At 36.5% G+C, this 16,748-nt stretch overlaps 1 protein-coding gene across 1 annotated transcript; it reads left to right on the top strand.

Moving 5' to 3' along the window:
• Positions 1-5,246: 5,246 nt before the first annotated feature.
• On the top strand, positions 5,247-14,982 carry CREG2 (cellular repressor of E1A stimulated genes 2). The gene is made up of 4 exons (XM_026707405.2): positions 5,247-5,737; positions 9,372-9,541; positions 13,523-13,636; positions 14,740-14,982. Exons 1-4 carry the CDS (start codon positions 5,285-5,287, stop codon positions 14,885-14,887), a joined length of 885 nt encoding a protein of 294 aa, XP_026563190.1. The 5' UTR covers positions 5,247-5,284; the 3' UTR covers positions 14,888-14,982.
• The last annotated feature ends 1,766 nt before the right edge of the window (positions 14,983-16,748 follow it).

Genomic DNA, 16,748 nt, shown 5'->3' with positions numbered 1-16,748 from the left:
CCTTTTTTGAAGTTATAATTGGGGATTCCATCATTGTGATGATTTTTGTGTGGATGTATGTTGAGACAAAAGCCTATCATGTTGTGTTCACTGTTGGAAAAGGGTTCCTTAATTTGTATTCCGTAAATTGAATTCAAACTATTGCAAAAAATGAGATCAAGGCAGTTGTTAAGTCTAGTGTTGTTGATTACTAGTTGTTCTAGTCTCAGATTTGTTACTGCATTGTAGAAGTTTGCACATGTGGGTTCAGTTGTACATTCGTTAAGGGTCCAGTTGATATGAGGTAGATTGAAGTCACCAAGAAAGATAAAAGCGTGTGGGCAGGATGCTGCCCATGTTAGTAGTGTATTTAGCTTGTTTGCATGTTCGATGTCATAATCAGGAGCTCTGTAACATAGTAAGAACCGAAATGTGATATTTAAGGACAGTTCACAGACAATGGTCTCAGGAATAGCAAGCTCCTGGGTAACTTGGATGTTTTTTAGATATAGGGACTTTTTATAAAAGTTAGCAACACCACCTCCTCTATGGATTTGATGATCTGATCGGTAAACATGATAATCTATTACTGGGCAGGATGCTGCCCATGTTATTAGTGTATTTAGCTTGTTTGCAAGTTCAATGTCATAATCAGGGGCTCTGTAACATAGTAAGAACCGAAATGTGATATTTAAGGACAGTTCACAGATGATTGTCTCATGAATAACAAGCTCCTGAGTAATTTGGACATTTTTTAGATGTAGGGACTTTTTATAGAAGATAGCAACACCACCTCCTCTATGGATTTGATGATCTGATTGGTAAACATGATTATTACTGTAGTAATGGAGTCAGGGAGAGATGCATTGAGCCATGTTTCACCAACAAATATAATGTCAAATTTAGCCGTATTTAGTAAGAGGAGAAATTCAGGTATTTTATTTACAAGGCTTCTTGCATTGTTTTATTGTTTTGTTTTATTTTATTGTTTTATTGCCTGATGTTTTAATCCCTGCACCAAACTGACTCTCAAGTTATTATGCTTAACATAAATACAGCATAATTTGTTTATAAAGAAATAGTTTAAGACAATCTTGCAAGTATTTCTGTAGGGCAGTGGTCTCCAACCTTTCTGGCTTTGTGGACTGGTGGGAGTTGGGAGAACAGATTGTTATGCACAAATGGTGGGCATGGTTCCAAACGAGACATGTGAACCCATCATGATCGCAGGAAGTTGTACAAAAGTCCTTTTCATATTAAAACAAATGTGTCCAGCTCACAAGACCAGTTATTGCCTTTCTCCTTCTCCTAGACTGCAATAATTAATATAAGCAGATGAAAAGGGGAAAAAGAACTAATAAAATTATTAAGCAGAAAGAAGTCAGAGTGAATGTTTTAATTATTGTCTTCTTCAGATTCTTGTGCATTTTGTTAAAAAAAAAAGACATGAATTGACTTTAGCTACTTCTGACTCCATGGACATCCATGTTGTCTTCTTGGATACAGTATGTGCAATTGCTATTCCTTAAAGGTCTTACAGCCACGTATTTGTTTGTTCATAGGGTTAGATTTTTATTCCGTTTCCCTTCAGAGCAGCCAAGATAGCACTTTGTCCCCCCAGCTCCTCCCATAGCAACCCCATGAACCTGAGTCTCCTCAGTCGTATTATTATGTGTTCAACTGTGAACACTTTCTTAGCCTTCCTCAGTTCCTTTTCATCTCTTTCCATCTCCCAAGTGAGACACTGCCAATTTTTTGGGATAGTCACCATCCTTTTTTTTTACCTGTTCTTTGTACTCCAAACTCTGTATCTTCAGAAGAGGCTGGTGTGCATTTTTAAAATATTTTTGTGGCAAGGGTCTCTCCTTCAATGTCTTAACCCTGTTGATCTTTTGTTAGACATATGAGTTCAGAAGTGAAGATCTTTTCAGGTATAATACCCAACAAAAACAATTCTGGTTTTAAGTTTATTTGTTGTTTTGTCATTTCTCCTAGCCAAATTCATTTTTTTATCCAATATTTTTTACCCTTTGCACATGTGCACATATGGTAATAAGAGCCCAGTAACTGATTACATTTCCAACACTTGGCGGACATGTTTTAAACATTTTTGCCATTTTTCTGATGGCAAATGCCACTTATAAAAACATTTTGTATAGGTTTTCTTTATAGGCTGTTGACATTGTCAATTTATAATTTATCTCCTAGAGTTTTTGCCACTTATCTAATTCTATAGTGTATCCAAAAATTTTAGCCCATATTATCATTGTTTCTTTTACTTATTCTTCTTTCATTTTAAAACTCAGTAAGTAACTGTATATTCTTTTTATTAATTTATCATCAATCCCTAAAAATATCTGATCCAATTCTGTAGGCTCTTTATAAAATCCATATACTTCTAGATCTTTCTTGTACCTTGATTTTATTTGCATATGTGGCCACCATGCCAAATTAATCCTTTTATCTTTCAGTTCTTGCTTCTATTTTAGTTCCCCTTGTTAGGATATCTTTATATCTCATAATTTTTCCTAGCTCCACAACATTCAGGTATACTAGTGTTTCCATTGTGGATAGCCAGACCAATATTTTCATGTATGTTTCAGAATTCATGTGGAGACGTTTAAGGGTTTTGTCCATGAACTTGCACAGTAATTCATATATACTCACACACACTCTGACTAATTTGTTGCAATTCAAATTGTGCAACAGCAATCTCTTCTACTAAGGGAGTAATAACTCTTGTTTACTAATTATGGTACATCTTGTTCTAATAGGCAAGTGGATAGAAAATGTGCCTTTGATCTTTCATTTCATTTCAAAGCATTTTCTCCCTCTTTTCTGTTATATAGATGATACCCAGCTCCACTTCTCAACTCCAGGCTGTGCAGATGAAGCTGTCAATCCATTAACCCAGTGCCTCAAGGCTGTTTGCATCTGGCTGGGGAGGAGCAGACCAGTTCATTCCAGGCAATGCATAATAAGATTCAGAAAGACTGAGTTGGAACAGAAACAATGACACAGGTATCAGGTACCATTGATATCAGACTTAAAACACATTAAAAAAAATAAATGGTCTTAGTACATCATTAAATATAGCCTATTTCTGATAAAATATTCATTCTTGAAACAAATTTACTTCCATCTCAATTTTACGGATTTGTTTATTTTTCCATATTCTATCTACTCTAGTGTAAAACGGCTCTGGATCTCTTAACATTAATGTAACTTTAAAGAGTTAAAAGGAGTGGCATGAAAAGCATTCTTGAGCTCTTCAATTAAATTGGGATCAAAGGAGGAGGTTGTTTTCTAGAAAGCATTTCGTAAAGTTTGTACCAGCTTTGAAAAACTCCTGCCTCTTTTATCCATCCAATCAGAGCAGGTCCTTTGATGTTCATGAGTCAGTGATGGAGCAATCCAGATTTGGCAGGAAAAAAATATATTTTGAGCATCTTCTGGCACCCACAATTAAATATCTTTTCCTGGGATCACCCTCTGGCAAGAGAAAATACAGATTGATCCAAAAGTTCCTACATGGCACACCTGGATGTCCATGGGTGATTTAAATAATCTTTTTTTCTTAGAAGCTAGATTGCTGCATGGCCTTATTGATTGCAGTGCAGTGTTTGTGTTTGTGTTCAAACATGAAATGTGTTTTATGCTTCATACCTTAGATTGTCTTCAGCTTATCTCTTCTTGCCAAAGATATATATGGTATTAACATATTTAACATATTTCTACAGGACATCTCAATGCATTACACCATTATGAACTCTTGCAAAGATCCAGCAAAAGAAATCAAATGATGTTATCACTGCCATCTTATATTGCACATGAATGACGTGTTAGATAAGAGGTTTATTTATTACCCTATGTTAAATGTAGCATTCGCAATGGACTAATCCGAAGTCTTCACTCCGGTCCGTGTTTCTAGCGGGAACACGGACCGTTCCTATTGGCTGATGCCGTTTGACAGCCGGCTATAAAAGGAGCTGTCAAACGGCATCAGCTGTTGCCCGCCAGCTGGCTGCCTTGTTAGCACGGCAGCCGTGGCAACCCTTTATTGTGTCAATAAAGTTACAGCTGATGTTCGCTCTGAGTTTTGCCTCAGGTTCTTTCCGCCGCTCTACAACATTAAACATATGGGGATAATATTGCACAATTTGGCTTTAGCTGAGTGTTTTGGTTAATAATTACAATTAATCTCTGGCTTCATTCCCATAGTCAGCTGTATTTCCCTTTTTCTACATACATAGGGCAGGGGCTCCTAAATATTTTGCCATCCTACCTCCTTTAGTTTAATCTTAATGTACACCTTAAAAATCAAAAACCCAAAATGAGCACAAATGAAGAATGAAACTTTAGGAAAGGTGGATTTATTGTAGGAATATGATCATATGTTGCCCCTTGGTTAATGACTGGACCAGGAACCTTATCACTAAGTGACGGGCCTATAAGGTGTGTCTTCATGTGATGGAGCTGACTTGTGATAGCAATTCCTGCAATCCAGTTGCCATCATTGGGCGAATCCCATGCATTATTAGACATGACATCATGTGAGTGCCATGTACAACTTCATTGACATTGTTTGTAGGCGGTTAGCAAAGAAGATGCAAATGATGGTCGCATGATCACTGAATGCTGCAACAGTCACAACTTTGAGGGCCCACCATACATTTCCTATTCAGAACTGTCATAACTTTGAACCATCACTGAACAAATGGCCATTAACTGTATACTATCCGTAGAAATCTCTTTATACCTCCTTTAGACTCTTCAGCACCACAAGGGAAGTGCATCTCAGAGTTTAGAAAATCCTGGCACAGAGGAACCTTCATGTTTCTCCTCAAACAGAAGAAAGAGTCCAGATAATATCTGACACTTGCACCACCTACTATTTATAGGCGCTAACTCCATATACTATTCTGAGGGGGAAATTATGTTGTTGGTAAGATTGGACGCTGTCTTGACCGCACATAATAGATTTAAAAATACCTATATTAGTGTTCATGTGTTTTTTAAATTTATTTTTCGAGGTAAACCTTTTTTTAAATCTATCAAACGCCGATGCGCTGATAATATCGGGTGGTGGGGGGGAGTATTACTGATTACTCCACAAGGCTCCTTAACCGAAGAATAACGTTGAATCAAGGCAACGAAAACGCAGCGGAGGCCCGCGGATGAAAAGAAAGCGTCGTCACGGGCTCAGAGTTCCGCGACTGCTTGGCCACAAGGGGGCGCCGCTCTCACAGCCCAAACCGTCCGGCATCTTTGCGCTCATTCGCCAAGCTCGGCGCTTTGGTCCAAAATGTCCGGGTCCTGCTCGGAGGTCAAGCTGCGGGGAAGAGCACTATGCGTCTCCTGGCTTTCCTGGGCCCTCTGGGGCAGCTTGGCCCTGGCTCCGGCTTGCGGGTACGTGATCGTGAACTCGGTCTCCTGGTCGGTGCCCAACGAGGTGGAAGAAGAGCTGGACAGCTCCTCCAACGAAGAGGCTCTCCCCGCCCTCCTCGAAGACACCAGCAGCATTTGGAAGCAGAGCTACCCGGCCTCGGTTTACAAAGAAGAGGAGATACGGAGCAGGCCGGGAACGGAGAGATCGAAGCAAATCTCTTCGCCCTCGCGGATGTTTTCTTACCGGAGGGAGAGTTCCAAAGGAGCAGACAGCCCAGCGCTTCCTCTGGAACAAGCAGCCAGAACGGCCCGGGTCTTGATGCATCGCCACGGCTGGGGCTTCTTGGCTACGATTTCAACCCAAGAAAAGGTACCACCGTAAGCCGCCTCTCTGGTAGCAGCCGGGAAAGGAAGGCGTTTGCCTTTTTCCTTCCGAGCGCTGCTCTTGCAACAGCGCTGCTGCATTTTCCTCTTTAGGAGCCTTGTTGCTGCCATTCCCCTCTGTCCAGCCGCGCACTGGCTGTACTGAGCCACGCGGTTGTCATTTGAGGACAAATCCACCGCAAGCCATGAATCGTGGCTTGAATGAGATGGCTTAATGGGCTTCCTTCCCTCTTCCTGAAAAACAAGAGAATGATTTTGCCTGCCTCTTTAGTAACACCTGCAAGGTGGATACAAAAGGGGAAAACAAATCTGAAATCAATCAATCAGAGGAAGAATGTGTCCAATCTCCAATAATGCCTGATAATTGTTGCAATTATAATAGACATATTCAAAATTGGTCTTTGTTTCTTTTACGATTTAAATATGGGGACCAAATTATTAACAGTTGCATAAAGTTTTCATTTATTTATTTATTTAAATCCTTCACTTAAAATTTACTAGTACAACACTAAGATTGAAATGTATTTTCCCCTCATTACTTAAAGAACCCTGATAATTCCAGTTCACTAACAATGGTGCCAGAAGATGCTTGTAATGTACTAATTTCAAACTGACTGTGATAAATAGGAAAAGAAAAGTTTGAAATAATTTAAAATACATGTTTAAGAATTGCTGCTCCAACAATGAAATGTATGCTTGAATGTTTACTCTTCTTATAACTTGGAGACTAGGTTTATGTAAGAAATTTCCAGAAGAGCCTTTTATGCATGATTATTTCAACAATGAGATTCAGTTTGTTATAGTGGTTATAAGGCACCAGGTTAGAGACCCAAAGACTAAGAGTTCTTGTCCCACCTCAGGTGTAAAGGCATCTGAGTGATATTGGACCAGTCACTCTTTTTCTCGGCCCTAGGAAGAAACCAATGGCAAACCATTTCTGAAATCTTGTTAAGAAACCTGCAGGAGTCAAAACTTGACTGGAATGCACAAAATCCAACGATACACCTATAGGATTTCAATAGTTACACATTTAATTTTGAGGACAAATATATCTCCATGAGGTTCAAGATGCTTCCTGTAACTGAATTGTGAAAGAAGAGTCCATTGTGACTTCAGTTCCCAATATATGTCATTTTTAAATATGCATTTCATTTTTACAAAGATATTGGGCATAGTTGAAATTCATATAGAATAGAATTCTTTTTTGGCCAAGTGTGATTGGACATACAAGGAATTTGTCTCTTGTGCATATAATTCTGATCTTTATCTTATCCTACTTTTAAATTTATAAATATTCCTTTTCATATACTGGCTTTCCAAAGCAAATACCAAGGCTACCTAGATCATATCTTGTCCATCTCTTCCAAAGTATTAAGCCTCTTAGTTTTGGGGCATCTGCATATCAAATAATTGTTCCCTCAATTGCTTCACCCAGGTCATTAATTAAAATGTTGAATAGCATAGGGGCCCTTTATTTGATACTATCCTGCAAGTTGACAAAGAATCATTTATGAATATTCTCTGGATAGGATCAATCAGTTGGTTATGAAGTCATATACCAGTCGTGCCATCTAGCTCATATTTAACTACTTCAATAATGCAATAAAATTATATGATTCATAAATTGTCTCACAGAAATTAATGCTAAGAATGAGATGAGCTGGATGAATTTTAACTTTAAAAGGAAATATGAGGTTACATGTTTTGACAATCTAAAAAAATTAAGCAAAGTATAATATGCTACAGAGATTTAAGAGACAATAGCCACAACAATCTATTATCTAACTTATTCCATATAGGCATCTGAGGCAGGTGTCACCAACCAGCTCACCTGACCTGATCATCAAAAGCTACGCAGGTTAGCCCTTTTCATTCCTTGGTGGCATTCTGGCTCTGAATGATAGGAATTGTAGTCTAGGGTGGTGAGAAAATGTTGGATTGGGGAGGTCTGCTTGCTAACAAAAGTAATTGATAACATTTTCTCTTTTGACCAATGGAAGCTTATAATTCAGCCCTATAAATTTCATGCTTGAATGATAAAGTTTTAATTGTTGTTGCTTCTGTCTTTGCAATATTTTTAATAGGACTGTATGATGAACATGCCCGTCATCTGCCTTTTATAGCATAAGGGCCAAGAGCCAAAGAACATACTATAGTTCACAATTAGACCCACAGGACCAAACAAGTCCAATGTTTATTAAAAATTCTGACTGTTTTGTCCTAGAGCAAACTCTCCTTGAAAGTAAGAGAGGTGTGGCAGCATTTTTTGATACAGGAAAGGAAAAATAGGAATTAAACTTCAAAGGAGAAAAGAAAAAGTTAGGATTTATCCTGGGCACAGCTCAAGTCAGCATTTTGTTTGTGTGATTCATAAGCAATTTACTTTGCCCTCAAATTTTAAATTCATTAGTTGCCATAAGGACTATGCACTGCTTCAAAGTCACCGAAACTGCAATGTGCAATCCAGAAAAAAATAACGTGATGTGGTTTTACCTCCCTATTCTCTGAAACTTTATGAAACTAAATTGAAGGGCTGCACTTCCCTAATTAACATCTTTGTTATTTACAACAATATTGTTAAAATTCATGCAGAACTGGAGGATATTATAGCTGACTCTCTTACAACACACTTTTATACATGTCAAAATAAATCTTAATTTGGTTTTCTTTCTAGCAAGTATAAAGTTGAAGTCACAGCAGATGGCTAACGCAGAAGGTGAAGTAAGACTCCATCTATAGTAATTAATATTTGATTGGTGGATCACCAATAAATCTCAGGAAATTCCAAAAAATAATATAATCCACTATTCTATTGTTAGCCCACCACCAAAGGAGGGAAAAAACTGTACTTAGAGATATGCATATATACACGAAAGATCAAGCTCAATTCAAGGGAATATTTCATCTTGAAAAGTTACATTTAAAAAATTCCTGTATTAAATATTTTGCCATTCATGCTTAAAGATCAAGGTACAATATTAGCTTCAGATCTTGTTATAAGCAGCTCTTTATATACAACACACATAAGACACTTGTATCTATATCTGCGTTTATACTGTGTTTTTTTGTGTTATTTGATTTTAATTAATTTTGTACCATTCTGCTTTATTCAATTTGCATATAATATTCATAAATAAAAGTATTTGGTTTTTGTGAATAAATAAAAATACAGTTTCCTTAAATTGCTCAGAATTCTGTTGTAAATATTTAGCTCTCTGCATAAAATTATTGCTCCCAAAACAATATGACTTTATAAAATAATCACGAATGCTAGAAAGGTATACAATAATATATTTTATAAAAATTTTATGCTTCTGCACTACAGCTATTCCATTTTATTAGTTTCTAAACAATGTGTGATAAAAATACTAATTTTAATCCAAAGCACTGAACAAAAGGTAAAAAAAAATATGAGTAACATAATAAAATCCCGTTCTCTTCAATAGATACTTTTTCTTTTTCCTTCTTAGTGTTTCAGATTAAATGTGATAAATTGCAAATCACTTCTGATATCAAGTAAAGTTCAAAATAAGTAATACCAATAACTAGACTTTAAACTTCCTTCAAAAATATTTGCACCAAGGATGTTTTATAAGAGGTAATCATTTGAAATTTTTCAGATCCAGGGGGCACCATTTGGGACTTGTTTATCTATAAGTGATGGCCCCACAGACAACAGCACCGGGATTCCTTACTTTTATATGACTCCAAAGGATAAAACTGTAGCGGATCTGGTGAAAAATTCAGTTGCTTCATTGACATTACCCGAAGCAGAAGGAGATTTTTGCAGGTACGATAATATTGGAAACTTGTACTGCATAATGATAATTATTTATTTGTATATCACTTTTATTATTCGTATAAATAACTAAAGGCGGTGAACATATCCAACACATTTTCCTCCTCCTATTATCCTCACACAACAACCGTGTGAGGTGAACTAAGAGAGAGTGAGCAGCCCATAGTCATCCAACTGGCTTTCATGGCTAAAGTGGGACTAGAACTCACAGTCTCCTGCTTTCTAACTTGATGCCTTAATCACTAGACAGGAGTGGTTCTTTTTCAGAATTTCAACAGCTATCTCTTTCTAGTCAGCAATTCAACACAATAAATATGTTGTTTCTCTTCATTTGCTTTGTGAGTTGCATGCATAATATTTGAAAGTAGATGTTTGAACTCTATCAACTCCAAAGATGTGAAAGAAATAAAATCAGAAAATCCCATTTTAGTTATGTATCTAGAATAGAAAGTATAGAAACTATATTTTCCCAAACAGAAGCAAATGGCAATTCAGTAGCTTTAGAAATAATTTTGTTAATTATCTGCAGCCACTTATTCAATTACTGAGTTTAGCAGACTCTGATATTTACTAACACAGAAAACTATATCTTTGCAAAGTACAAAGTTTACTTCTTAAATGAACAACACATATTTATTCTTGAGTTTCTGATATGAAGATATAGGAGAAGAATTTGCAAAATTTAAGCAAATTGTACCAAGTAGGGTACAAGAATTATGATCCAGGCAAAAGAATGATACTCTAATTCATAGGACTAGTGGGCTCCATTTTGACCCATTTAAACAGCTGACAGTTGCTGAGCTTGAAGTTCAAAATACTGCCTTAGACTGATCTATATTACCAATGATGCACAGTTCTGTAGCCAATATAATAGTACAGAGAGTTCAGAAAGCTGGAAAGACGATTTACCACCTCAGACAGTTGATGTTTGGAGTTGTGCCAGAATACTGTTTAATTTTATTGTATTCTAAGATGGGGGTGCATAACCCCTGGTCCATGACCTTGTACCCATTGGGAACTGGGCCACGCAAGCGGCAAGCAAGCAGGCAAGCACGCAAAGCTCCATTTGTGTAAACGGCAGGCATGGACACAAAACCATCCCCTCCCCCCACCCCCATCAGTCCTCAGACCCTGAAAGTTTGGAGACTACAGCTCTAAGGGATAGGAAAGTCGTATATGCTTTGTTTTTATTTTAACAAAATCTTATCTTAATACTGTGCATCTTGATAGGGCGGACGGGGGGGGAAATAATGTTGTGGTGGAGCTGGCGGACAGTGAGGAGGTTGGGGAGGAACATGGGCCAGTCCTGGAGTCAGGGGAAGGCTCTGATGAGTGCTCTGCATCGGAGGCACAGATGGGGCAGGGCCATCTGACAATAATCAGCTGCCTTTGGAGTTGGAGATCAGTGGGGCAGAAGAACAGCTGGAACCTGTTCCTGATGTGCACATATGCAGAGCTATCAGGAAAAGGGAACAATTAAGGAACAAGGGTCAACTTGGGAGTAAAGGTGCAGGTGGGTGGTGAATGGCCCCTCCCATAGGAAATAAATAGGAGCGAAAGGGGAGTGGTGTTTGTAGGAGACAATTAGTTCATTTAATTGGTGTGAAGATCTGCTTATCTACATTTGTGACTCCCAGACTCCTTACCAAGTATTTCCTTGTACACCATTGCACTTGGAAGCTATCAGCCTGGCAGCTTTCCAAAACTGATAAGGTCTGTGGTTGCAATTCACCCTTGAAAGACCGGATGTGCTGGATGTGAATGATAGGAATTTACATTAGCCAAATAAAAAGTGGTTTTGTCGGGACAAGGAATCTGTTTCGTGATTTTGTAAAACGCCTAGGTCAGAACAAGTAATAGGAAAACAGCTTGTAGTTCTATTAACATATTTACCTCAGCAGATGGCAGCACTTAGCTCTTTTTGGAAACTAAGCAGCAGCATATCTGTTAATGGTTGGATAAGGGAGCAGGAAGGATTTCAGGGCAGAAAACAAGACTGAGGAGTCAAAAAGAATTTTCTGGAAGAGGATAATATCAAACCTGTTTTACTACATAAAATTGTCCAACAAGTCTGCATGGATACAATCAGCAGAAGATGAAACTCAACCTGGAGCCTCCTATCTAGGCACAAAATTATATGCTGATATGTTGACCAGTTTTCTCAACATTAGCAACATTATGACATGTGGATTTCAACTCACAGAATTCCCTAGTCAACCATGTGGGGTTCCGCAATCTCCACATTTGAGAACACTGGTATAGACTAAGGACTGAACTGCTGTTTCTTGGTGGAAACAACAATTTCAAAAAATATATGGTCCGAAATAGTCAGCATGAGAGATGCTCAGCCCTTTCTCTAACAACAAATTTTCTATTCCATATAAGACCTTCTTAAGTTGCTTTTCTGTTACCAAGATTGAATTTCAATTTTCCTGTCATAGATGGATATCTAGAACCTGAAAGCAGGAATGATAAAAACACAAAGAGGGAAGATATCAGTCAAGGTAACAATTAAGTGTTAACTTTCTCATTACTTTTCTGCTTGAGGTTTATTTCTATTAATTTTCATAATGTAGAATATAGATAATTTCTATTAATAACATTATGCAGTGACAGCTCAGTTTTTATTGAACCAAACTTCACTGCGTGGTAAGCACATTAGAAAAATTGTTACAATAACTTTTCTACAAAATTATATTCTTCTCTTTTTCTTTCCTTGCCAATGTAACCTGCCCTAGCCCTTACTGAAAATATTGAGGTATTAATAATGAAAACACTGGTCTTTTTTTCGGTATTCATTTCCTGCTAATTTTACTAAATTGTTATGTTGAAGGGTATTGAAACAGACTGAGAGGAAAGGAAAAAATTATAAGCTTTCACCTGGAAGAGAGCTCGACAAACACATCTTTTCTCTGGGAGCCATTTTATAAGAATTTCTATCTCTTTCAATAAGGAGAATATCTGGAATTTTTACTGACTAAGAAGAGTATGATTCCAAACAGGGGCCCACCAGTGGTGAGATTCATTTTTTTTTTACTACTGGTTCTATGGGCGTGGCTTCGTGGGCATGGCAGAGTAAGGTATTTGCCAGTTCTCCAAACTACTCAAAATTTCCGCTACCTGTTCTCCAGAACTGGTCAGAACCTGCTGAATACCACCTCTGGTGCCCACTCATTGAATGCCTACTCTAGTGAATATGGCTGGTCACAAAGCACCCATTTCCCAAACTAGTAAATTGATGGCAACAATACAGGTCAAGCAACCTGCCTAAGAAACTGAATGCAGAGCATATGACAAAGCACATGTTTCTTTTTCTCGCTGAAGAATGCTCTACACACACAACTTTCTTCTTCACTCCATCCCTGGATAATGCATTATTTGCATATAGATCTTATCTAGTTATAGAAGGCAGTGTTTCACTTTGAAGGACTTTAGACTATCTGAATTTGGTATTCACAAACAATTTGGTATTCACAAGCAAAGTAAAAGTTTCTGACAATGGAAAACTGCCTGCAAGCAAGCAATAATATCTCAAAAAAAAAATCAAAGAAAATCCTGGAAAATGTCCAATTTATCATGAGCCATAGTTGAGTCAAAAATAAAACTTTGGGAGCAGCATCAATTTCTGTCTGGAAATGTCTAATTTCTGGTTGCATCAGGACTCATCAAAGGACTCTAAAACAACAATACTTGAAAAATAAATTTGAGCTTGAGCTGATCCTTTGAATCTATCTTCATATGTAAATGTTACTGTTACATAGATTTGGACAAAAGAATTCCTAATATTATACAGAATTTGAAATAAAATATTCATAATATTATTTCTTCTCAATTAAAGGTGAGCACCTAGAATTAAGCAAATAAATGTATTTGTAAGCAAACATGTCCTTCTTATGGGAAGGATTTTACTAACTAATGGTTCTGATTTGGATTTTTTAGGAGATTAATTATTATACATGTCTATGCTTATAGAAAAACAATTGTTGATCCCGATGACCCCAGGTGTACCAGGATAACTTTTATTGGAAAGATGGTTACAGTGCCTCCAGAAGAACTAGAATCTGTCAAGCAAGCTCTGTTTTCTAGGTCTGTATGAATCTACTGATATCTTCTGAAGTGTCTGGTGGGAAGATGGGGAGAGAATATAAAATAAGTATTTTGATATTATTGGGAAATGTAAGCACTGTCTTCCTGAATAGCAGAAAGTCTTTGGAAGAAAATACTTACTAATCAGATTGTATAGGTAGTCCTTATGACCACAATTGAGCCCAGAATTTCTGTTGCTATACAAGTCAAGTGAGTTGCAGCCAATTTTTTGCCATAGTTAAGAAAATCATTCCAGTTGTTAAATGAATCATCCAATTGTTAAAGTGAATCTGGCTTCTTCCATTGACTTTGCTTGTTGGAAACTCTCTGGGAAGGTCTCAAATGGCGATTATGTGACCTCAAATGATACAACTGTTGTTATCAACATGCCAATTGTCAAGTGTCTGAATTTTAATAACATGACAGTGATTCTGTAAAGGTCATAAGTGCGAGGACCACATGATTCAGCATCATTGTAACTTTGAATAATCACTAAACAAATTGTTGTAAGTAAAAGACTATCTGTAATTGAAAGCGAAAATTCATTCCAGCCATTATTAAGCTTTTTAAAATTCCTTTGGTCAAACACTCAGTTCTTCTAAGTGATATCACTGTTCACTGAGTAATAACCAAGTTCAGCATGAGGAAATAATAAATAACAAAATAATTACCCAAATTAAATTAATTTTTCTTATTCTGAGATAGCTCAGTTTTAAGAGCATCAAAATTAAACTTAACCAAAGATTGAATTTCCTAGAACCCTGTGATATACATTACTTCTGTTTATTCTATAGTTTCTCTTTGTATGCATCCCATATTATAATAGAATAAGAATATTTGAGTTCCTTCCCTCCATTCTTTCCAAGCCATGACGTAATGTATGGATATATAGTTGAATAAAATGAAAAGCAAAAAGGATACATTTTCAAGAGGCATTGTGCAATGATTAGCCAATAGCTTTTGACAAATCTTGCAGTTCAAACAATCACTGTTTAAATGTTCACTGTTGTATTTTATAAATATAATTAACTGCTGATAAGTCATAGATAAATCTATAAAATAATGTAAGCCAATCATTTCTAGCTGTTTGGTTGTTCTTACAGGCACCCCATAATGAGAAAATGGCCTCGCAATTATGAATGGTTCTTTATGAAAATGAATATTGAACATATATGGCTACAGGACTGGTATGGAGGAATTACAGTTATTACTTTGGAAGAATATTTCAAAGCAGTTCCTAGTAAAACGTAACTGATTTTTTAAGAATGAGAATTCAGCATTTTCATATTTAATTCAGAACAAAGAGTTTTATATAACTGTGTTATCAGGTATTTATTTAATATTTTTGTGCAAGGTTTTGAATGTGGCTCCATCTTAAATGGAGCAGAATTACTTTTGAACATTAGAAAAAAAGCTGCAGATATTAAACAGTCTGGAGATAGATCATACTAAGTTGTTGCTTAAGATGTTTTGAATACTTTTGGAATTTTATAAATATGAATCTCACAAGATATATTGTAATAATAAATTCTAAAACTAGGCAGAAATTGCAAACCTATATGTTATGAGTGGCATAATGAATGATATATTAATGTCCCTAACTGCTATTAATTAAACATCTAATAACATATTTTATGTATGTTATATTTTAATTAAATTTACATTACAGATTTAATTTTTCCATAGCTACAGATTTAAAAGCTAAGATCTGAAACTTTCCAGAAATGATTAGATAATTCACTTCATTATCTCAGACCAACATACAATATACTAAGAATACAGATGGCAGTTACTGTCCTGTAAATATTAAGCTAATGCATGAAATCCTTACTTTACAGAACTTTCTTGCTTCAGGAAAAAGAGATCTGAAGTTTTTACTTCATTTCCAATATTATATTTTTGCTATTTTTAAGTCTGAACAAGCTCCAGAGAGTATTAACAATAGTGAATTTAAATGTAATGGTTTATTTTTAATTAATTGATTGCTTGATTGCTTGATTGTTCAATGTATTGACTTATATCCTTCCACTTTACATTTGTGAGTTCTTAAGGTGACCAATTTTTTTAAAAAAATGATAGCATTAGCTAGCTGATAATTTAAAACCAGCACTAAAATTTACGCTGTAATCAATTAAATTATTGATAAAATATGCGTCATTAGAAATATAAATTCTGGGAATAGAGGCCAGGAAATAAACAAAAGGCCATTTCCTGCATGTCAGAAAGATAAGCCATTGGAAATATCTTCAAGAGGACAATTCCTGCTAGTCTCTTTTTATTATGTATGATAATAACAGGATATGTGCAGGGGTGTCAAACTGGTGGCCCGCAGGCCAGATGTGCCACATGCAGGCTACGCCCACCCCATCTCCGTGAAGGGAAAAAACATCACAGTACATTACATGATGGCAACGTGACGCTGCGAGTTTGACACCCATGAATTAGAGAGAAAGGCCCTGAGCTTTTTAGGATTTAAAGGTCAATTGCAACACTTTAAAGCACTGACAACCAATGTAGATCTTTCACTAAAGGCATTGTGTGATTTTGGTATCTTGACAGCATTCTAGCAACTACATTTGTATCAGTGCAGTACTAGTTCTATTTTTTTTAAATTTGCAGTTCTATTTTTTTCCCCCAAGAGTTGCCCACTATTGTATACTGCACTAGTTGAGATAGGATACAATCAAGGCACAAAACATCTCCAATCCTAGTGGCTCATGAATTGTCATGGCTGGCATAACAGGTGTATCATTGTGTAAAAGCACTCCTCACTCTGGCAGGTTTTAATCAAATGCCTACAAACTTAAGACAGCTAAAACTGAGCAAGTCCGCTCACATTACAAATCTAGTCTCTTGAGGAAGTGTAACCCTGTCATTTGGACACAATGAGATACTCCAATTAATTAAAAAGAGAAGCATAAGCTTTGTCATTGAATTCCTAGAGACCTGACTAGAGAAGGGGTCTAAGGTCAGCCTAAGGCTCACTTATATATTAAATGTGGCAACTTCAACCCAGCCAAGTTGAAAATATTACTAGTCTACAATAATGCATTCGTCCTTTTTATGCTGATATTTTAAAACGCCAAAAAAAATCTTTTTAAAAGTTAAGGGA

Source organism: Pseudonaja textilis, chromosome 8 (genome assembly GCF_049901715.1).
Source record: "Pseudonaja textilis isolate UNSWEBS1 chromosome 8, rPseTex1.2, whole genome shotgun sequence".
NCBI classification, from domain to species: Eukaryota; Metazoa; Chordata; class Lepidosauria; order Squamata; family Elapidae; genus Pseudonaja; species Pseudonaja textilis.
This window is presented reverse-complemented; position numbering and strand designations above follow the sequence as displayed.